At 44.1% G+C, this 23,451-nt stretch overlaps 2 protein-coding genes across 2 annotated transcripts; both read right to left on the bottom strand.

Annotated features, from left to right (window-relative positions):
• Window positions 1-22,637, bottom strand: LOC135458768 (lon protease homolog, mitochondrial). The gene is made up of 18 exons (XM_064734077.1): window positions 22,509-22,637; window positions 20,419-20,507; window positions 19,893-20,012; window positions 18,519-18,747; window positions 17,939-18,000; window positions 17,245-17,374; window positions 16,693-16,776; window positions 14,772-14,992; window positions 13,378-13,516; window positions 12,464-12,642; window positions 8,957-9,044; window positions 6,424-6,546; window positions 5,571-5,687; window positions 5,147-5,287; window positions 4,899-5,064; window positions 3,750-3,958; window positions 2,325-2,489; window positions 1-1,003 (listed from the first exon to the last, which is right to left on the bottom strand). Exons 3-18 carry the CDS (start codon window positions 19,967-19,969, stop codon window positions 839-841), a joined length of 2,295 nt encoding a protein of 764 aa, XP_064590147.1. The 5' UTR covers window positions 19,970-20,012; window positions 20,419-20,507; window positions 22,509-22,637; the 3' UTR covers window positions 1-838.
• On the bottom strand, window positions 22,154-22,898 carry LOC135458709 (lon protease homolog, mitochondrial-like). Its single transcript, XM_064733976.1, has 2 exons — window positions 22,487-22,898; window positions 22,154-22,440 (listed from the first exon to the last, which is right to left on the bottom strand). Exons 1-2 carry the CDS (start codon window positions 22,896-22,898, stop codon window positions 22,154-22,156), a joined length of 699 nt encoding a protein of 232 aa, XP_064590046.1.
• Window positions 22,899-23,451: the final 553 nt, after the last annotated feature.

The following is a 23,451-nucleotide window of genomic DNA, read 5'->3' as shown; positions in this document are numbered from 1 at the left end:
TCCCTGGACTTCAGTAGCTGGATTCTTTATTGTCCCCTAAGGGCTCCCTTGCTGAGATGACAAGAGCTGTTCTTGGCTTAGAACACTTTTTTCTTCAGAGTTCATTGTAAGATGAAGTATTCAATTTCTCCAGCCCCCAAGCCTGTGTTTACTGATGTATAACAGTCACGATATTCCTTTTCTCACTCCCTGAATATGATACAGCTGTTGCAGAGGGGCACAGGCCCTTGGTGGTGCAGCACAGTGCTGCTGACTGGTGATGCTGAGCATGTTGCTGGTCTGCCCTCTTTAGCCTGGAGTTCTTTCTGGTGGTATTGACCTGGTGACTGAACCTAGAGAACCATGTCCCTTTATCAGCTGACTGTACTAGCTGTGCTGAACTATCTTAGGATTTCAGTGTCCTTTCAGCCCAGCCCAGGCTTTTAATTAGAGACAGGTTGTGAGAGCTAACTTGCCTTCTACCACATCAGGAATAATAACAGCTGTACATCAGCCTAGCTCTGGCTGTACTGTTCAGTCCTTTCCCACAAGTCATACAGAAATTTACAGTGAAATAGCTGAAACATCTTCCATGAGAAAAGATCAGACTAGCCCCACTGCTGGTGGCTGATAATATGCCCGTTCCTTTGGCAAAATTGGAAATCCTTTATTGTAGATCATAATTCAGTATTAAAGACTGAGAAATACTTTATTCTAGCAGAGCCATAATTCATTTTGGCAGCTGCGCAGCAGCAATAGCTTCATGTCCCACTTCAGGATTGCCCCGTGTCACCCATCTCTAGGTGGGGGCTGAGTGCTTGGGGACAGAACACCTTCCAGCCATCAAGGGCACCGCATGTCATCCTCCAGTGAGATCCAGCCGTGAAAATGCTATATCAAATACCTCTGTGTAGTGCTCCACAAAATGCACTTCCAGTCCTTCTGTAATGAATCCAGCAAGGTCATAATAATCCTTTTTGTTCTCTGATGGCAGAATGATGCAGGTAACACCTGCCCTCTTTGCCTGTGGGGAGAAAAAGTTGGGCTGTTGAGTCCTAGGAATCCTTCCATGTACCAGAAACACCCATCCCCATTTCTGAAAGCAAGAGCAGTTATTCTGGAGCATGATCCAGCTTTACTCTCTTCTATGGAGAGCACCAAGGGCATTCGTGACAGGTATCACCAGGGTGAAGCATGTTCTAGATCCCCCTCAAGCCTCAAAACATAGTCTCCAGTGCCATCTCAGCTGCAGGGACAGATGAGGAGGGGAGGCATTTTAGCTGGACTATGTCAGTAGCTCTGGGGATTGTTCAGAACATTCATACTATTCCACAAAGTTGTAAGTATCTATTCCAGCTTGGGTGACGATAAAGCCTTGGATGAGTGCAAAGTTAGAAACAGCTTGTCAAACCAACCTACCCCATCAATACCCTTACTACAATTCTACAGAACCTTTTCATAGGGACACCTTCCCTGGAAGGAGCACAGAAAGCAGAGCTGCTCCTCCCAGAACAGGTTTGTACCCATTGCTTTAGGGGTGATCCTCACACTCCTCCTGCAAGCGCAGCCAGTCAGTGCCATAGCGCAGGTTAGTCCTGTACTGACTATTACAAACAACTACTCGTTTTTAAGTCATACAAGGAAAAGAAATCACAGTGTACAAAGCTGTAGCCCAAATATATCTGGTGACAGAACACTGATGTGAAGCCCCAGCTCAATGGAGGAAGACCTAATAACATTCTTGACTGAAAAATGTGTGGTGCAAGGCTTATGTAGGCCAGAATTGTGCAGGTGAAAAGTAGGGAGGGAGCCTGAACGCTTGGAAAGAAATTCTGAAAATAAAACAGATTAAACCAAAACTACAAATACTAAATCTAAGTTCCTCTTATCTAAGACATCTGTATAAAATTTCAAACAAATTCACACTGCAATTAGGGAACAGAGCCTTGATTTTAAGAATGTTACTTAGAGATGCTGTCAAAGCTGCACTGGGTGCTCTCCTGAAACAAGCAATTCAGCACAGCACAGGGGATTGAACTGCACTAGTCTGATAGAGCAGACAGCTCTGACAGCCAGTTAAAGCTGTCAGTCACCTTCAATTCTGCCAGTGTAGGTGGAATTGAGCTAGGCTAACATACATGCCTTGGCACAAAGCCTGGGGTCCCATCCCTTTCCTCACAACCAGGGACACAATCAAGATACCACAGACTTTTCCAACCTGTGTATGGAATGAAATCTGCCTCTTCCAGTTCAAGGAGCAATCCCTCCCTGGCTGTCCCTGTCCCCACAGAGTCCAACCCAGGGCTCTGCTGTGGACAATGCACAGAGATGAGAAGAGCTCTTACTGCAATAGTCTTCTCCTTGATTCCACCAACAGGAAGAATTTTTCCAGTCAATGACACTTCTCCAGTCATGGCTACATTCTGCCTCACTGGGCAATTCATGGCCAGGGACAGCAGAGCTGTTACTATGGTACATCCTGCGCTTGGTCCATCCTTCGGGGTTGCTCCCTGTTTAAAAACAAAGCACAACTCCCCTGCTCATTCAAGAAGCAGCAGAATCAGAGAGTACTCTTGTCCTTGTTGTTTTAACGTTGTCAAATTTCATGAAGCCTCATAAAGTTTTTTGCGTGTGTGTGTGATGGAATCCTGCTATTTGAATTGCCTGATATATTAACAACTGTGACATTCCTCACCTTATTTATGAGAAATAATCCACAAATGAGTTCACAAATGTGGTTTCTGACCTGATGCCACCACCATACTCACAGAGCTCAGGTCTTTGAGTAAGCAACATCAATGGAAAAAAGAGCACAAACAATTTGAAGCTCTTTGTTAGACCCAAGTCTAACATCACAAGGGGAGAGTGTCAAGAGTAACAAACTAGTGGAGGACAACATCAAAAATCATTCAAGGCAGAAAAGATCAGTATGTAAAGCCCCACAAAATCCAGGCCTGAACTAGTAACAGTCTGGATTTATCTGAGATCAAACCTCTTTGTAGTAAGAACAGAAGAAATCAATGTTTGAGAGGGAGTAGAGACAGAGATCATGTCTGATGTTTTCTCATCTTTCGGGGAATGAATTCACAGAGAACAATGTGTACCTGGACAGACCCAGAGCAAGCTGCAACAAAGACATTGCACACAGAGCACTCATTAATCCAGAAGTAAAGCTGGGGCACAATCACAGTTCAAAATCTGTCTTCAGTAAAGCACCTGCCCAAAGCTTGTTACACAGCATGTGAACCACTGAGCGCTGTGGGCATTTATTTTCAGCCCCAAATACTGGACAAAGCAACCAGTGCCATTACATGTACTAGAAGCACGGCACGGAGATCAGGAATAGTATTTCCAATTATGTGTAAATGACTTGAAGCCTTTAAGAAGGCCTGGTAACACAGAGACCTAAACTTTGACGTCTTTGTAACTTCATCCAAGCATTTATCCCAATCACTTATCTCTATGTTATGTCATGGTTTCCCCACCTGCACAACAGGGCCAACAGCTGCAACAAAAGCTAAGGTTTCTTTAGAAAATTATCCAAGCCCCTGTATTTTTGCCACATGCTTGCTGTGGAAAGGAATGGAAACATGGCTCATAGGAAGACCTTCACAGGAGCCTGAAGAAAATGTCTTCATTCCTTGGTTTTACTGCTAGAAGAGGGCATTCTGCACAACATATGGACAAATGAAGCACCTTCCAGCTTTACATCTAAGGGAACAAACCAGTCAGGTTGCTGTACATGCCCTGTGAACTCTGCATCAGTTTACCTCTGGCACATGCAAGTGGATATGAGAAGATATAAGAAAATCATTCTTGGGCTCCTTCTGCATCAGAAAGGCTCTTGCAAATGTGTATGCAATTTTGGCACTCTCTTTCATTACATCTCCCAGTTGCCCTGTTACTTCAAGTGACCCATCCTTGTTTTCCTTGTCTTTGGGTCGCCTCAGGGATGTTTCAATAAACAGAGTGGAACCTCCTAAAAACAGAAAAACAACATCTGAAAAAAGTTGAAGGCAAATTAAACTAGAAGGTTTTGGTGATGCAGAAGCTATGTCAGGCAATTGGAACTGTTGCTCTCTGATGAGACACTAGCCCTTGAGTAGAGAGCAGCTGAAACCTGTTCCTTAAATACCTTCAAGAAGGCCAGCTAGAAATCTCAACAGTCTCCATTCATTGCTTTTTTGGACTTCACCTTCTAGGAACACAGATGCAATCCCTACTTAATGGAAAAAACCAAGTTCTTATAATGGTTTCATGTTCTTTGTTTCCTCCAGAGAGTAAGCTGAGTTCACAGAACACTTTTAGCCACTTCAGTTCTTCAGTTCTCCAGTGCCACGTATCTATTTACCTTCTTCACCATACTGATAATTTCCCTCTTAACTACTTGAATTCTACCCAAGGTCAATTTGAGTATGAAGAGGTAATTTCCTTTGCTGTGTGCTGTATTTCCATCCTGTAGAGCACATAAGCCCACAGGTTACTAGGGGAGTAATCCAATGAATGGTAGCAGCCAACTGCCCCCACTCCACAGAGTGTTGGAACACCTACACCTGCCCTCAACACCAGAAGTCAAGTCAGTGTTGCACATCACTGACAAGACACGGCGTTCTTCAGCTGTTCTATGTCTCACAGTGGCACCTCCTGCTGCTGATGTTCCTAATGTACATCATATGTACGGGGTATGGAGCTTGAAGAGAAAACATGCTGGCCCTAAGCTAAGATGAGCCTGGGTAAGGGCAAAAGAAAGGCTCCTTTCTTCAAGCAAGTAGTATTCAGGACTCAGAGGCCAAAGGCAATTCCTTTTACTCATGCCTGTAGAATAACATCACTGGATTCAGTTCTGTTTGACTATTACATTCAACTTTTGAAAATGACACAGAAATGTAGGCATTAACCCAAAATTAATTTTGTCTCACCCATAGCTGTCCAGGCCAGACCCATCACCACTCCTGGGGGAGTGGTTTCATACATGCGATCCACAGTGAAGATGGGCTTTCCTACAAAATCCTGCAGGTTTTCAGGTGTTACTTGGACCATCTTTGCTTCTCCACTCACAATTTTATAGGCAGATTTCCTCAATACCTGGGCGAGACAGTAATTTATCTCTGTAAAAAAAGCTGAGGCTGATGCACAGTGGTCACAGTTACACATAACTTCCCCTCACCTTTTCTACTTGTTTCTGCAGATTCCTCACCCCACTCTCTCTGCAGTACTGCTTGATGAGAACAGTCAGGACATCTGATGTGATTTGAGCTTTGTTTTCATCCAAGCCACATAGAACTCGTGCTTGAGGGACCAAGTATCTCTGAAAGAAATAATCCCCCACATCCTTCTCTTAGTATTTGTGACAAAAGCCTAGTGGTTCCAATTCACTCAACTTTCTGCTGTTAGCTCAATGCTGCTTTCTGGTGTCCACAGCCTATGGCACACTGGAGTTAACTATGTGTTCAGATCAAAGGAACTCTGTGCAAAACACCATGTGCCTAATTTTTTTGGACATAGTTGGATGTAAATATGTAAGCCTTAATCTGCCAAAAAAAAATCCACCAGATACAATTCACATAAAGCACAACAGTGATTTCCCTTACCTCTGCAATTGCAAGTTTCTCTTCTGCTACATATCCTGACACATTGATCACTTCCATTCTATCCCGCAGTGGCTCTGGAATGGTTTCTGTTACATTGGCAGTACAAATAAAAAGTACCTGGAAGCATTAAAAGATCCTATTAAGAACTTTCATTAACCAGTTGCTTTACCTTAAGTACTAGTTCCTAAGTTCTGCATTTCTCTGAAGAGAAGAGCAAGATCACCCTATTTGTGGAATTAGTTTTTAATCAAAGTCTGGATTTTAAAATTATGTACTAGCATGTTCCATACCCCCAAAATAAATGTTTAGAAATACACAATGCTCAAACTGGGAAATTGGAATGGTTTGATAGGGACCAGAAAAATGGGAGATCTAGATCTCACTCAGAAGTTCATTCTACCTTCTAGGAAATTAGCTCAGAATGACCCAATTATCTATACCTATTCCTAATATGTCAATTCTGTAATTTATGTCAGCTGCACAAAAAGTGCAACAGTATGCAAAGATGACCAGTTTCAAAACTTTCACAGCATTAGGCCACCTCCCTTGACAGCAGCTCTGCCAATCATCATGTAAAGGAAAACTTTTGCCTTTTCTAGTGGAAACCACACATCTGTTTGTCCCTGGCTTTACAGGGAGTTAGGGCTACAGGACATATGTGGGTAATGATGTTCTTTCATGTACAGACACTTCAGTTAAAACCAACTCCTACAGAGACAGCTGTGTACCATTTATGTTCCATTTGATTTTCCAACGGAATAAAATGTCAGCATCTTTTCATGGACAGGAAATCTCTGCATTGAAACACATTCAGACATTCTGGCTCTACAATCTCTGCAGAAAAGAGAAATACCTTTGACAAATCCACAGGAACATCAAGATAATGATCCAAGAAGTTAGAGTTCTGTTCTGGATCCAATAGTTCTAGAAGGGCTGAGGATGGATCCCCTTGATAGCCTCTTCCTATTTTATCTACCTGTGGGAGAAAAGAATTTAATACTCGAAGAAGCTTCCTACAATGATAAATTCTCAAGCAAGATTTTTTTCAAGGCTCCATCTGAAAATGTTCATGAGTGTTCACTAACATCCAATACCAGTCTACCACTTTTCTGTGCACTCATCCAAGTCCCCACTATCTTCCTGTGTGAGCACATGACATGCCTGAGAAGACACAGGACTTTTGAATGTTGCAGAAAATCACTACGAAGTCTCAGGCAATGTGCATACAATAAAAAGCACTACTACTAGTGGGCTACTACTTGTTAAACTGACATAAGCTATAGGCACAGACCAGAACACATATTCCACAGTGAGAGGGCTAGAGTGCTAATTGACACCACTTCCCTAATATGCAAGTGCAGACACACTCCTTACTCTGCCCAAGGTGCAAAAAGCCTACACACAGCCATTCAAGCAGAGCCACATTAGTGACTTGGGCTGTTGTCAGTCATAAGTTGATTGAGGCTCATGGGGACTTGCTGAAGTCATCCTGAACAACCCTGTTGGAATCTATAAAGTCAGAGGGTTTTTAGGAAATGATTAAAAAAGAGTATGTAGGCCTCAGCCTGTGGCTCAAAGTTCTGTTACAGCAGGAAAGTTTCCCAAGCAAGCAGAAAAGTTTCCCAAGCAGTAGACGTGACAAATAACAATAGGACTTTGTAGATTTGGCTTTAGGATGGCAACAAATTTATTTAATGTATATCTTTAGAAGGTTACCGTGAATAGAACTCTGTTCTTTGTTTCTTATGAAATAGTCTTTGTTTTAACTACCATTACGTATGTTTTATAAGGTTGGATAGAAAACTTGTCAATATGTCTTGTTTTTGTGTGATTAGCTGAAATCTAAACTGAGATGATTTTATGTCATTCCGTTTTACCCCACCTTCTGGGGCACTTCCCGGTAGGCCAGCGAGCTGTTAACATCTAATTCCATTGCAACAATGTTCTGAGGCTGATGTGCTAATAATAAAAAAGGCTGGTCTGGATTTGTCCAGTTTTGTCCATATTTGGACTTTTTGCCGCGGCAAGTGAGTTCCTCTCTTAAGACGTGAGTTCCTGACACCATTAAATCTATAGCTACCCTGTTGCCCCGATACAACCCCACAGCTCAAGTAGGGCCACTAGAGCCAGCTGCCCAGGGCCATGGCCAAGGTCATCAGCTCGTCTAGCACTGTGAACTTTCCTTCTGAGGATACAAACAGGGCTGCTGCCTCTTCTCCCTTACGAGTAGCATTAACTGGATGGCCTTAATGAAAGTCACTGCTACAGCCAAGGCAGGGCTTCTGGCCAACACCAGTCAAGTATCATAACCTACAGTGCCATTACCTTTCAAATCACGATGCTCATTGGTTACATCATGCTGCAACAGATGACAGTTTATTGGTCCCACATACCATTCCTCCCAAGAATCTGCTTATTGCAGAAACAGGCGATCCCCCAGCCAGGGAATAATGTGCTCTGACTTCATGATTCAGGAGGCTGAACAAATGCTTTATTAAGCTATACTGTATTACACTAATGCTATACTAAAGGATACTATACTGAAAAGATACTACAGAAAAACCTGTGACCGTCTGGAGATTGTCTGGAGACAGCTTTAACCCAATTGGCCAATCAATCCAAACAATTATCAGCAGAATCCAATTAACAAACTCCTTTTGGTAAACAATCTCCATAACACATTCCACACGTGCCAAACCACAGGCACAGCAAGTAGAGATAAGAATTGTTATCTCTTCTCTGAACTTCTCCCTGCCTTTCCCAGGAAAAATCCCAGGAGAGAGTTGTGCCTGCTGCTCTCTGTGAAGAGACCTGAGGCTACATCCGCTGTTGGTGCTTCCCAGGTATGGCACACAAGAAGGCCATACCTTGACTCATTCTCAACACCTGCTATTATATCCTGTCTTTATTTGCTTTTTGACAAAGCATTAGGCTGGTAGCCCTGACTCATTTATTCTCAAATCAGACCACAAATTGACTGTAAGCATCTTATTCCTTAGAGTCCTGCTTTAGACCTACTGAGAGTGACTCTTGCTAATAATCACACAGGCAACAGTGGATTTGTGCACAGTGATGTGCTTACACCTATGAAGGAAACACAAGAACTACGGAAACTCTGAATATCCAGCCAGGTCCATTACGATCCAAACAGCTATAATTTAATCAGAAGGACACAACTAAAATTTTAAAGCTGGAGTCTGCTATAAGGAGAGAAAACAAAGCATCTAAGGTACCAGTGTCACCCAGTGAACTTAAAAGCCCAGCCTCATATGAACAGAAAGAACCTGGGATTTTTAAAAGAGTTACTGCTTCACCTTTTCTCTGGGGATCACAAATTGATGCAAGTCTTTAAGAGCAAAACTTAGAAGAAAGACCAAATACTTCACCTCGTCAATCAGTATAAGTGGATTCTCTGTCTTGGTCTTCTTCAGACACTGGATGATTTTTCCTGGCATTGCTCCAACATATGTCCTCCTGTTTTACCAGAGATTGTATTTAGGGAACCACTGAAAACCACAGCATATATCAGAGCATACATCACACAGCTGACAGAACAAGTATATCCTGTTGGGAAACAAGTCTTTATTTCTTCATCATCTCCAAAAGCATTCTCCATCACCATATTAAGCATCAAGACCCACCTAATCTGTTTCTAGTAAAGAACTGACCTGAATTTTGGCAAAACACTCTTGGACTACAGTTTTTATCTTTAGTTTAAACCACTTCTCAATTAGAGAAAAGCAAAGAGGTTAGGCTGAGAATAGAGATGTTTGATTTTTCATAGGTTTTGGGAAAGAAATGTTAGAAGAGGTAACATTTCGCTTCCTCACTTGACAGGGACAAAAGACCAGTGTAAATCAAAAGATACTAAAGAACAAATTGCTAATAGCAAAATAAAAGCTTCCTGCTAGAGATTGTTTCTGGTATCCAGAAACAAGCAGAAGCAAAGAGGGTAACAACAGAGTGAAGGCCAAGAGGCACAGAACAGAGAACAACTGAAAAACATAGAAAATATTCTTCTCTGCTTCTGGGTAAGGCAGAGCCCTGCAGGTTCAATTTACTCTGCAGAGTGGCTACTCTTAACTGGTTTGAAAACACTGCTGGTTTTATGTTCAGATGCAGACCCTCTACTCTGGTGAGGCCACACCTGGAGTGTTGTGCTCAGTTCTGGACTTAGGAGTTCAAGAAAGACAAGGAACTGCTGGGGAGAGTCCAGTGGAGGGCTGTGAAGGTGATTAGGGGACTGGAGCATCTCTCATGGGAAAGGCTGAGGGCGCTGGGACTGTTTAGCCTTCAGATGACTGAAAGAGGATCTTATCAAGGTGTAAAAATATCTGAAGGGTGAGTGTCAAGAGGACGGGACCAGACTCTTGCCAGTGGTGCCCAATGACAGGACACAGCTAATGGGCACAAACTGAAAGACAGGACGTTCCGCCTGAATATGAGGGGAAACTTCTGTACATTGAGGGGGGCAGAGCCCTGGAACAGGCTGCCCAGAGAGGCTGTGGGATCTCTGTCTCTGAAAACATTCGAAACTTGTCTGGACACCATCCTGTCTAACCTGCTGTAGCTGAACCTGCTTTACACAGAATTACCAGGTTGGAAGAGACCTTAAAGTTCATCAAGTCCAACCCAGCCCCAACACCTCAACTAAACCATGGCACCGAATGCCACATCCAGTCCTCTTTTATACACATCCAGGGATGGTCACCCCACCACCTCCCTGGGCAGGCCATTCCAGAACTTTATCACTCTTTCTGTAAAAAACTTTTTCCTAATATCCAAACTAAATTTCCCTTGGCGCACCTTGAGACTGTGTCCTCTGGTTCCATCAGTTGCTGCCTGGTGAAAGAGACCAACCCCCACCTGACTATAACCACCTTTCAGGAAGCTGTACAGAGTAAGAGTGATAAGGTCACCTCTGAGTCTCCTTTTCTCCAGGCTAAGCAACCCCAGCTCCCTCAGTCGTTTCTCATAGGGCTTGTGTTCCAAGCCCCTCACCAGCCTCGTTGCCCTTCTCTGGATGCACTAAAGAATTTCAACGTTCTTCCTAAACTGAGGGGCCCAGCACTGGACACAGCGCTCAAGGTTTGGCCTCACCAGTGCTGAGTACAGGGGAAGAATGACCTCCCTGGTTCTGCTGGCCACACTATTCCTGATACTGGCCAGGATCCACTGGCCGTCTTGGCCACCAGGGCACACTGCTGGCTCATGTTCAGTTGGCTGTCAACCAGTACCCCCAGGTCCCTTTCTGCCTGGGCACTATCCAGCCCCTCTGTCCCCAGCCTATAATGTTGCAGGGAGTTATTGTGGCCAAAATGCAGAACTCAGAACTTGGACGTATTAACTGTCATCTCACTGAACTCCACCCATCCCTCCAACTGTTCCAGGCCTCCCTGCAGAGCCCTCCTTCCTTCTAACAGATGGACACACCTTCCCAGCTTAGTTTCATCTGCAGATTTACTAATGAAAGACTCAATCCCCTCATCCATCTGGTCAATAAAAATATTGAACAGAACTGGCCCCCCAAGGAGCCCTGAGGGACAGCACTGGTGCCTGGCTGCCAGCTGGATGCAGCAGCGTTCACCATCACTCTCTGGGCCAGCCATGCAGCCAGTTCTGAGCCCAGCACAGAGTGCTCCTGTCCCAGCCCTGGGCTGCAGCTTTTGCAGGAGTCTGCTGTGGGAGACAGTGTCAAAGGCCTTGCTGAAGTCCAAACAGACAACATTCACAGCCTTTCCAGACAACATCCAGAGCTTTTCCTGCATCCATCAGGTGGGTCGCTTGGTCATAAAAGGAGATCAGGTTGGTCAAACACGACCTACCCCTCCTAAATCCCTGCTGACTGGCTCTGATACCCTGGCCATTGTGTAAGTGCTGTGTGATGACACTCAATATAAACCGTTCTATTATCTTACTGGATACTGAGGTCAGACTGACTGGCCTATAATTACCAGGATCCTCCTTCCCACCCTTGTTGTACATGGGCATCACATTAGGCAGCTTCCAGTCATCTGGAACCTCCCCAGTGAGCCAGAACTGCTGGTAAATGATGGAGAGTGCCTTTGCAAGCTCATCTGCCAGCTTCTCATCACCCTGGGGTGGATCCCATCTGGTCCCATAGATCTATGAACATCCAAGCAGCTCAGCAGTTCTCTGACAGCCTCCTCCTGGATAACAGGGGGCCCATTCTGCTCCCTGACACCGTCTACCTATCCAGGAGGACAGCTGTCCTGAAGACAAGCCATATTTCCACTAAAGACTGAGGCAAAGAAGGTGTTAAGCACTTCTGCCTTCACCCCTGCTTTAGCAGGAGAATGGTCTAGACGATCTCTGGAGGTCACTTTCAATCCCAACCATTCAAGGATTTTTTGTATGTGGAAGGAAAATAAACCTATGGAAGGGTCAGATCTACCCATTTTTTATTAACTTCTTGTTTTCTCCATGAATCTACCGATTTTTTATTCACTTCTTGTTATCCCCATGAATATTTTTGTTTCCAGGTTTTCCTCATGCATCATCTCCATCCTGATTATTTGGAAACCAAGTCTCAATCACATCTGAATACACATGTGAATGACCCTGTTTAAATTGTCACCATTCTCTACTTCTGACATCTACAGAAACTCCAATGGTTCTGGGTAGCTCACTCAGCTTGTCAAAACTGAGAATACACAGAAAACAGGGAGCAACTGCACTTAAAAGCACAAATATAATTATCTTCCAAACTCCACCCTTTGTTATCTTTTTCACCTCCTTCTGTATCTCAACTCCTGTCAGCAAGGGTTGGCAGAACAGAGATGAGAATTACATACATTGTCCAACTTCAGTTAGATTCCTATTTACTTTAGTAAAAATCTGCTGGATAGAGATATTTCTCAAGTTACACTGACCTGTGTCCTTTTATTTCTGCAACATCAGTCATCCCTCCAACACTGAAGCGGAAGTACTCTCTGTTTAGGGCTCTGGCAATGGAGCGAGCAATACTGGTTTTGCCGACTCCAGGGGGACCATAAAAACACAAAATCTTCCCCTGGGTGGATCCTCGCAGTTGGCTGACTGCAATAAATTCCTGTAGAACAGATGAAGCACCAGCAGCGAACAGAAGGCAACATCAGCAACACCAAAACACATTTGTTATTAGGTCAAGCAGTGATTACAAAATGAAACTGGCTCTCAAAGGACTTGGGGGAAGGCAAGGGGAGAGGCTAAGTCAGGATACTGATGCATCTGTTTTGCCTCCGGTTATTTATATGCTTGGTTGTCCCCTACCAAGGTTCTGTGCTCTGTATCAATCTCACCAGAAGAAGCAGTCTCTCTCCACTGCTTGGAGTGAGAAGACATAGTTTAAGTTCTTCTCCAACTTCTCTTGTTCTCATCTGAGTCTCTCAAGCTACATGTGAGCATCTCCTACTGTACCACTCCCATGCGCTAAGTTAAGCTTGTCTTATTTCACACTTCTGTGACAGACTACTCTCAAGTGACACCAAAAAGTTGAGGAATCGAAAGACCACAGTTCAAAACTGAAACCTCAACTGATTATACACTTACAGTGAAGAAATAACTGTGCAAGTTATTTCTTGCCCAGCATTTAGTGCAAACCAGAATACTGCAGTTTGAAATGAGAATGCAACCTTCACTGCCACAAGTAATTAAGCACTGATTACCAGAACACTTGGGTCTTTCATGCAACTTTGTTTGATGCATGAATTAACACCAATTAAATGGCAACTGCAATCTAAAACACATCCAAAATGCTTGATGTTAAGCAATGTGAAATGGGACACAGTGCCTACTCCTGCCTTACCAGAATTCGCTTCTTGACGTCATCCATTCCATAGTGATCCTCCTCCAGAACTGCTCGGGCTCTAGCGAGCTCCAGGTTCTCCTCACTACACTTACCCCATGGGATGGATGTCAGCCAGTCCAAATAGTTCCGTGTAACACTGACAGAAACACACAAATGAGAGTGATTGACCAGCTCATGTCTTCCTCCACCACCTTCCAAAACAACCTCATCCAGAACAAGTGGGATATAAACTACTCATGGAAAAGAGCCATCACTATTTGGGCTGTCACTGCTAACCTTTTTCACAGTCTTCAACCTCCTCCCACAAAAAAAAACCCCAAAAAACAAAGTTTTTTTTCACAGCTTTTGCTTTTCTGAAATAAAGAATCTCCAACACCACAGAGAGAGATTTAAAATGAGGAAAATGATGCCAGTATGGAAGTTAACAGTAGAGATAATCAGCATAAACAAACTGAAGAGAACAAAGCATTCTGCTACGACAACCACTACTCACTGTTCTAAAACTACGTACTTAGATCAGGAATTCAAGTCTACAGGAAGGTCTGCACAATGCAGTAACTATCAAATTGTGCACAGTCATGGAAACAGGGAAGCACAGCAGGGCTGTCTGAGCTCACGATCCACCTGAGGACAACTGCCATGCCACCAGAGCTTTGGCTTTTTTCTCCCAAGTACTTGCTTTGCAAATTTGCAACCACTGTTACAACTCTGAAGGAAAGGGAAAGGTACTAATGCTGCCTGTGAAGCCGAGTATGTCTTTTCTATGATTGCCAAGATGCTGCTCATCCAAAGGCATGCTTGCCCTTAAACACAGTCTTTAACTCTGTAAAAGATACTTTTAAAAGCAGAGACCCAGAACATTAAGACAGCTGATGAGTACACCAACTGCTGTATAATATAGCACACCCTGACTCAACAGACGAGAAATGTTCACTTCAACCTCAGTTTCTGACAATTCACATCACAGAACACATATTACAACTATTCATTGACTCCTTAGCAATTCCAACCCTGCCCCAATATTTCAGGGACCATCTCAGGTAGACAATGACACATATCAGCTTCTCTCACATCTACTGAAGACACCAAAGTACAAGAAAGAAGAGCCAAAACAGGGCAGAAAAAGAATCACTGCACACTTCATGAGGAACTAACTGCACATTTTGTATCTCTAGCATAAGACTGCAAGAGAAGACAGAAGACCTAAAATGATCAAAAGAGGTATACTACATAAGTAAACACAGACAATTTGGAGAAAAAATACTATAATGCACTGACATGCTACAGGGAACAGAGGGGCGGGGAGGGACTAAGGTAAGTGCTTAACAGAACTGCACTGATGTTTCACTCTCCCAACGAACCCTGACAGCATGACATGGCCAGCCACTCACTTGAATTCTGAGGAGTGATTATCCAATAAGCCCAACTTGTTCAACTCTTCATCAATCACATCCATGACATGTTTTGGCACTACCAGTTCCTTTAGTCGCTCACGGAATTTCTCTTCTATAGCATCCTTGTCTTCTTTTTCCAGACCTAGTTCCTTCTTAATGATCTTCAACTGCTCTTGAAGAAGATACTTGCGATGTGTTTGCTTGATCTTCTCCTCAACCTAGACATAGCAACAAATACAGTAACTAATGTGTTCCTGGTACAGCCCATCTAACCTCAAACTCTTCCAAATACTTCTCAGTTATGACATTCCCAGCAACTGAAAATACTACTTGGAACTCATCTGCAGTGTATTCTAACACAAGAAGTGACTTAATAACATACTCCAGCACCCTTCATACCTTGGTGGCCTTCACTGGCCATGATTCAGTGCTTCAATGTTCTGTTTGTGTTGGGGAGACCAAAAGCTGGGCAGAGTAACCCAGATGTGATCACCTTAGTACCAAACAGAGAGGGCTAACCTCTACCTGCTGCCTACACAGGGCAACTGAAGCCCAGTAGGCAGCTGGCAGTTGGCCTTCCTCTACTAATTCTACTAATTCATGGTCAGCTTCCCCCACATCAGGGCTCCAAAATCCTTTCCTGTATAGCTATTTTCTACCCTGATTATTCCAGGCCTGGTCTGGGACTATGAATTTCTCTTGGCAGTACTTAAGTAGGTTCGTACTGACTCCCCGAGGGGATACCACTAGTAGCTGGCTGAAGTTACCACACTGATCACAACCTTTTCTGCCCATTAGCCAATTTTTTTCACCAACCTCATACTACATACTTGCAGTCTGTAACATCCCAATTTAGTCAGACTACTATTACAGTTGACCTCAGCAAAGGCCATGCAAATGTTAAGATATACAACAATCATTGCTAGAATCCTAGAATCATTTAGGTAGGAAAAGACCTCTGAGATCATTGAGTCCAACGATTAACCAAGCACTGCCAAGCACATCATTAAACCATGTTTCCTTTCTGTGTTCTGGGCCTTCTCATAAGAGAAGACAATTAGGCAGTTTGCTTTTGGGAAATCTGGCCATTCTAAATCATGTCCTTCTTCATGTGCCTGTCGGGGACTTATTGGAGAATTTTCCCCATAATCTTCCCGTGGGCTGGGGGCAGGCTAACATGCCTGCAGTCTCCCTGATTCTCCTTCTTGGAGATGGGAATGGCATTTACCTTTTTCTGTTTCCCAGAAACCTCTTCCATGACCACAGTGCTTTAATGATGAGTGAAAAAACAAAATAATGACATTGATAAGCCCTCTCAGCATTCTTGGATGTATATCTGGTCCCACAGACTGCAACTGTTCAATTCACTTAAGAAGTCTTCAAACATTCCAATCCCAGTCCAAAGGCATTTTGCACTTAACATGAATTCTAAAAGCCCCAGTTACTGGGAGTTAACAAACAAAACATGACTCAATATTCTCAGATATTTGCACTTCACATACTTCATTACCATTTAGATGCAGCTATTGTATTCTGATTAAATCTTACAACAGACAGAAACTATTGCAGTTCACAAGAGTTAGCAGAAGGTAATTTGAAATAACATTGTGCAATTTACATTAGTACACGCTACATACAGTATTAGGCTGTATATTGTTGCACCGATGCTTGGTAAACTGCACACCTCTAGATTTATCGGCTTGCATGAAATTACAACTTAGACACAATTTAACAGCAGATGCTGTAGCCTCATGTCTTGTTACTTCTACCATGTGCATGAAAAAACATATTTCTAAAACAAAACCAGAAAACCTTAAATCTAAATAATGCACCCTTTAGAGCACATACACATACTAAGCATCACAGTGGTGGACACAATATAAATACACACAAGGTATTTGTTACTCCTGAAACTTACCTCTCTTCCAAGACGCTGCTGAAGTTTGCTCAGCTCATACTCCTTTTTCAGAAGGGAAAGAGCTTTATAAAGCCGTTTGGGAATCTGCAGAAGACAGACGCAGAATGAGTTCTGAGATGTGATACCCTTGTTAAGTAACACACACACACACACATATATGTGTGTATATACACACACACACACACACACACACTCTCTCACACACATATATACATACTTTCTCTGTCCCAGACAGAAAGACAGAATAAAAAACTCCAACAGGTTGTCTGGGGGAGCTATACAGCACTTGCAGATATGGAAACACCAACACGTAGGAACTCCACAGCATGCAAAGAAAATTATTTGCTGCCAAAGATGCACAGCACTCTGATTTACCCACAGTAAATCAGTACTAACGACCTACTAAATCCTTCAACAGGAATCTAGTCACTGATATTAACACATCATCAAAACACTGAAGTCTCTTCTGTACTGAGGCTGGTAAAGAAAAGGTGACATCCAACAGATGTACTGATTCCATTCACATTGCTTGAGTTAAAAACTTCATCTTACACTGGTTTCTTCCAAGATGTCTTGAAGCTCATGTGACTCAGCCCCTGTTAGGGCTGCACCCATGTCACTCAGATAGATAGGGTTATCTACCACACGCTGTCCAGCCTGCATCATCTGAAGTACAGACTCTCTGAAAACAAAAGGTAAAAAACCCCAAAATGCTGTGTAAATTTACATTCAAAAGGGAATATCCTAATTTACTTGTTATGACAGTGCAATAAAATGAAACATAGCTCAGTTTCATAGCAAACTATTTTTGAAATTTGACTGTATCAATACTCAGTAACAAACAGATAAATCACTTGGTTAGAGGAATGATGACCAATATATAAAACTAAGTATTTGAAATGCTCTCCAAACAGTTCTGTAGGATTTTTTTGGGCCAGGATACCAAAACTTTGATCCTGCTTGTAAGACATGGATCAGATCATGATGCTTATTGCAGTGGGTTTCACTTAGATCCAGATCTTTAGGACTTAATCATTCTATGTCGTTTCTAAATTGCACATCAGGTTTTCAAAACTTTGATTCCAACAAGAGACAGAGTTTACATTCCAAACCAAAAGTCTATGTAACAATTCAGCAAATATCTCTACTTCATTACAACAGAAAGGCAAGTGGTATAGAAAACGTCAGCATCTTTCAGTCTGAGAACATGCTATTGCCAAAGCAGGGCAGCATGGGAAGGACATACCTGTACAAGGGGTTCAAGGCAATGATGTCCCGGATTGTTTTAACAATTTCTGCAGTAAGTGCCTATAAACACAACAAAATCTAAGCATAAAAGAATGGAAAAGGATAGGGAAGATCTTAGCACAAATATATAGTCCAGCCACTCACTGCAGTGGTGGGCTGTGATGGTTCTTGGTACTGGGGCAATTCCTGCTCTCAGGAAAGGCAACAAGGCCTAGAAGCTGGCTTTCTGCATGCACAGAACTTGACTGGCTCTTGGCCAGAAGATACAGTCAGGCTGAACACCCAAGCCACCTTTGAGGAAACACTCAGTTTGATGGAGGTCATCACACAGATTTAAGCACAGACCAGCCTCTTCATTCAGCAACATTTTGAAGTCAATAGTTTTAAGGAACTGAGCTGTTATAATGAAAATAATTACTTTCATATAATCCCCTTGTGCAGTGACTGTGAGAAGAAGGGATTATGTGCTAGTTTCTGCAGGCGTCATTAGAGCCTGATTTTAGAACTTTTCCTTTTAAGCAAGAAGTGTACGTGCAATTCTACAGGACAAGTCCAAGCTTGTAAACTAATTCACTTACTTTAACCTCTTCTGTGATCTGAAAATCTTCATGAACCACATTCTCTACTTCTACCATGAGAACTTCCTTTGAAGAAGCAGCTACAGGATCTAGTACCAGCTCCACAGCTTGGTCCTTTGCTCCAGTCTCCTCTTCAGGCTCCTTCTTAGATCGCTTCTGTTTCCTTCTAATTTTTTGTTTGTTCTCAGGTTCCTCAGGCTCAACCTCTAGTTGCTTGTTTATACGAATCCTGAAAGCCAAAAGAAACCAGCAACAATCTATTTCCCCATTACATGTGATTTCAGCTCTTCAGCACAAAAAGGACAAAGACTAAGTTGTATTTTGAGCAAGCTAAAATTTAGAAAGGACACACATTTGCAAGACACCATGTTTCATTATTTTGGCTTTTAGAGAGAAGTTTCCTTTTCTGTGCGTTTCCCTATAAATGCTCCTCAAATCTGGTACCTAGTGTGGTTCCTATGGATATGATTGACCAGTGCTCCATATCTCAATCAAATATAAAGACCAATCCCCAAGTTATATCTTAGGAATACCAAACCCGTCGGAGTTATAGGGAAATATTTCTATTCCAAGTAAGCCCAAACCAGTAGCTCATTTCCAAAATGCATTTAAATATGGCTGTGCTTTGATAATGCAGCAAGAGGTCTAAGATTTCATTTGAAAAGGAACTGACTTGTGAATTCACATAAATTTAGCTCTGACAGGACTGCTCACTCTTTGCTGTTCAGAACAAATGCAAGTGGAGAAAAGTGAGGAGATGGAAAAAATCCCATGCTTCAAAGCAAAACTCACCCTGGATCTGTCTCTTCTGCCATGTTTCTGTCCTTGTAGTTTTCCTTCTAATGGAAATTACTTATTTGATGCTTTTAAAAATACAATTTCTTAACTTTGTTAAAAATATCTAGCATAAATGGCTAAAACTAGATTTTCAGCAATAATCATATTTTCTTCATTTCAGTTCTAGGGCAAAATTATGTCTGGGGCAAGGCATAATTAAAATTCTGGACCCCCCTCCACTCCTTCTTTTTTTAAGCAAAAATACTGGCTTGAATTAATTCCAGAGATTTTTTTTTTCACCATTACTAGGCCTTGCTGTAATTGTCAAACTGCTAAACTTCAGCTTAATGAATGGTTTGCTTGCATCATATCACAGTTGATATGACAATGACATGCACTGTCTCTTTTGTTTTGCAGCTAACCTATCACATTTGTGACAGGACATGGAATATCCTTGCACTCTCAGGATATGGCATGGTAACAAAGCAGAAACTTGCCATATACAAGTTGTGTAGAAAAAATGCATGTATGTGGTGAAACTGATGTCTCTGTTTATACAACAGTCTGGTGAGATGCAGTGAAGTACAAGTAACCAACCTTCGGTGTCCCATGACTATCATACGCAACTTGTCTCCAAGATCCTGCATTTCATGAATCTGGACAAAAGTTCCCATTTGGTATATTTCATTCAGATCCTCCACCACATCAGATTCATTGCTATTGAGCAAAAAAAATTGGAGTAGATATTCAGAAACCTGAGATAGCAGGTCAGATTAAAAAAGAAATAAACGATCACTGGTTGCAGAACTTTAAACTGGACTTAGGGGCAAAGAGACTTAATCCCCATTGCTATCACCATGTAACCCCTTTCCAAATCACTCAAGTATCTGGACAGCTCATCTCCTTCCCAAACAACAACACCCTTTTCTAAACCAAGACTGCAGCTCCCAGCAGTGCTGCTGGTGGCAACAAAGACTTTCATAGCATGAGGATGGTTCAAGATCAGCCACAATTTCTGCAATGCTATCCAAGGCAGGGCATTTAGGATGACAGCTTTTAGTGTAAATGCAACCTGAACAGCTTATTTCTGTGTTTTTTAAAAAGATCAAGAGAAACAACTTACTTGTCATCCTTTTTAAGAAAAACACCAGCATAAGGCTGGGCAAGACGAACTTTCCTCCTCAGCAGTTCAACCAGCTTCTTATTTTTCACCTAGGACAACAGGTATGCAATCAGAGGTGGATTTTCTGTTATCTTTGCACTCCCAGGTTTGTAAGGCCAGACACGATGACATCCTACAACTAAATTATGAAGCTGGAGCTTGTATGGTTCTACTCTTGTCTCCATTAGAGCACAGTAATATAGAAGTGGAAAAAAAGGTAGAGAAACATGAAATTTAAGTATTTTGAACAACTCACTTCCCAGTCAAGATAAGACAAGCTCAAAGGCACTAGACCTAATCTGTACAACTCTTACAAGCAAGAAACCTGAGTTACTTGAACAGTATCTTACAAATTTCTTTTGCTATCACTGTTCCCTTCCCCTCCCATACCTGTACGTCCTAGCTCCCTGCTCCTGATGGGGAGCTAGTTCACCCTTCCCTATCAGTGGCCTGAATTCTGCCCAAAAACCCTAGCTAAAATCCTCTTCTCCAAAGCCTTCTCTGCTCAATTCCTCTCCTACACCCACGAATCTGAGTTCCTGCCTTGAGTTTCAGCCAGTATTTCTTCCTAGTTTACCTTCTTCCTCCTCCCCTCTGATCTCTAGACGCCACACACTTGTCCCTGGCAGATCTCCCAGCACCACTGGAACTGTAATCACAACAGGCTGAATCCTCAGCGACCAAGAAAATAACTCATTGTGAATTCTGCTGTTGCATGGAGTCACCCTGCCAACCACTGAGTGGTCTTCAAAGTGATGGACATAAGCTGCATTGCTCAACGCTTTGCTAACACCCAGCATGGTTCTGACAGAACAGCACAAGTAATACCACCACTGCTGGCCTATTCTTATCTCAGCACACCTATTCTAATTTTGCACAATGTTTAGAAAAATATGCTCACCAATGTCAGAGACATTAACAGAAAGAAAATTAGTCATAGGCACTGTAGAGACTCGACCTTGTCAGGAAAATTGCAGCACAATGAACTCACAGGATAAGAGAAAACATTTACAATTCTGTGAGACATTGTTGACCCAAGCATTGAAATTGATAACTTCTGTACATAAGTCTTGTATGACTACACGCTCTTAGTAATATATAATCTTCTCCTTTCCCTGACACATCTAAAAAGCTGCACATATTAGATTTGGATATGCAGAAAAATATACAGTAGAAATAACATCATGCTAAATAATGCTACAGGAACAAGAAAATATTGATTTATTTCATACTACATTTACATCAAAATCAGACTAGCAACATACCAGACAGGCACAAAAATAAAAGTACTTGTTCCAGATTGGGTGTCATTTAAGAAGGAAAAAGTATTTCTGGCCTGTAAGCTCAAGTCACACATCAGTGATATAATTCATAACTCTTAAAATCTTTATGGGGTGCAGAGGGAAAAGATCAGACTCTGAAATGGTGTTTACCATCCCCATCACTCAACCTCTCTCCCACCGCAGCTGTACTGCTCTACACCGAATTCCTGCTTTTTCCTTGCAGCTTACAGCTTGCTGCCTTCACCAACACGGGTCTCGGTGCTCTGACACCAACCTACGGCGCCGAAACAAGGACACGTTTGCTTAACCTTCATCAGAGAACACAAAAATGACAGCGAACTTCGAGAGATAATGTGCGAATCGCCGACCTTCTCTGCTAGAAGCAGAGCTGCTGACGCAATAACTGTGAAACTTCAACTGGCCCAAAAGAGACCGTTATCCCGACAGGACTCGGCTACAGAGCACGAGCCAAAGGCCGAGCAGCGGCTGCCCGAGGAGGTCACGCACGAGGCTGCCTTGCTCTGCAGGTCAAGGAACCTGCCAAGGCAAAGAGAGCGGCCCGGAGATGCGGCGCCGCCAGCGGCGGGCTCGGTCGGTGACCCCCGCACGGCCTGGAGTAACACCACGCCCGGACCCCCGCCCGAGGCCGCAAGGCTGGGCTGAGCCGCCTCCGGCCCCTCTGCGAGCCAGCCCATAGCACCTACAGCCCCGGCGGCCCGCGGCCCCTCCGAGAGCCCCCCTCCCACCGAGGGCTCGGCGGCAGCTCACCTCGATGATCTTGATGAAGCGCGGGAATACGGGGTTGCGCGTCACGGCGATGAGCGGGACGTTGGGGAAATGCTCCGGGACGAGCAGTGGCGTCAACGCCGTTATGACCGGCCCGGCCCCGCCGCTGTCCGCCCCGCCACCGCCACCACCACCACCGCCGCCGTCCTCGCCGCCGCCTTCCAGTGCGTCTCCCCCCGACAGACCGCCAGGGCCGCGCTGGTGCCAGCGCGGGCCGGCGCTGAAGGCGGCGCGGGGCGGCGGCGCGGAGCCCAGCGGGGCCGGGACGGCGGCGGCGGGGGCCCAGAGGCGGCGCCGCGTGGGCCCCAGGGCGGGCCCGATGACCGCAGGCCGCCAGCGCCCGCACAGCCGCCACCAGCGCGCGGCCGCCATGCTGCCGGCGCGCGCGCCTCACTTCCGCTCTCCCGGCAGCGCCGCCCCGCCCGCGCGGGCTCGCGTGGCGGCGCGCACGTCTGAGCCCGCCCGTGAGCGCGTGTTCGAGCCCCGCTCGGGGGCCCGGCCGGGCGGGTAGCAGAGCGAGGGACGCGGACGGCATGACCGTGGCTTTGGCCACTGCCCAGCCTTCCCTTTCCTCCTCGGTTCCCTGTAGTCGGCTGCCCAGACAGCTGCCGAATATATCCAAGAATAGCGACTCTGTAATTTCTCTAATGACCCCGTGCCACTGCTCCGGCAGCTTCTGTGTAAAAAAGTCTTTCCTGGTATTCCGAGGGAGCCTCCCGTGTTTCGTTTTGTGCCTATTGCCTCTTGTCCTGTCACCAGGCACTACTGAGAAGAGCCTGGCTCTGTCTTCACACCTCCCCTAGGTAGGTATTGCTCTACATTTATGAAACCCCCGAGCCTTCCTTCAGCAGTCTGCAGTGCCAGGTGCCCCAGCCTTTCCTCAGGGGAGATGCCCAGTCCCTCCATCATCTCTGCCGTTCTCCGG

This window comes from Zonotrichia leucophrys, chromosome 28 (assembly GCF_028769735.1).
Source record: "Zonotrichia leucophrys gambelii isolate GWCS_2022_RI chromosome 28, RI_Zleu_2.0, whole genome shotgun sequence".
Taxonomy (NCBI): domain Eukaryota; kingdom Metazoa; phylum Chordata; class Aves; order Passeriformes; family Passerellidae; genus Zonotrichia; species Zonotrichia leucophrys.
The sequence above is the reverse complement of the archived record's forward strand: the minus strand, read 5'-3'. Positions and strand labels throughout refer to the sequence as shown.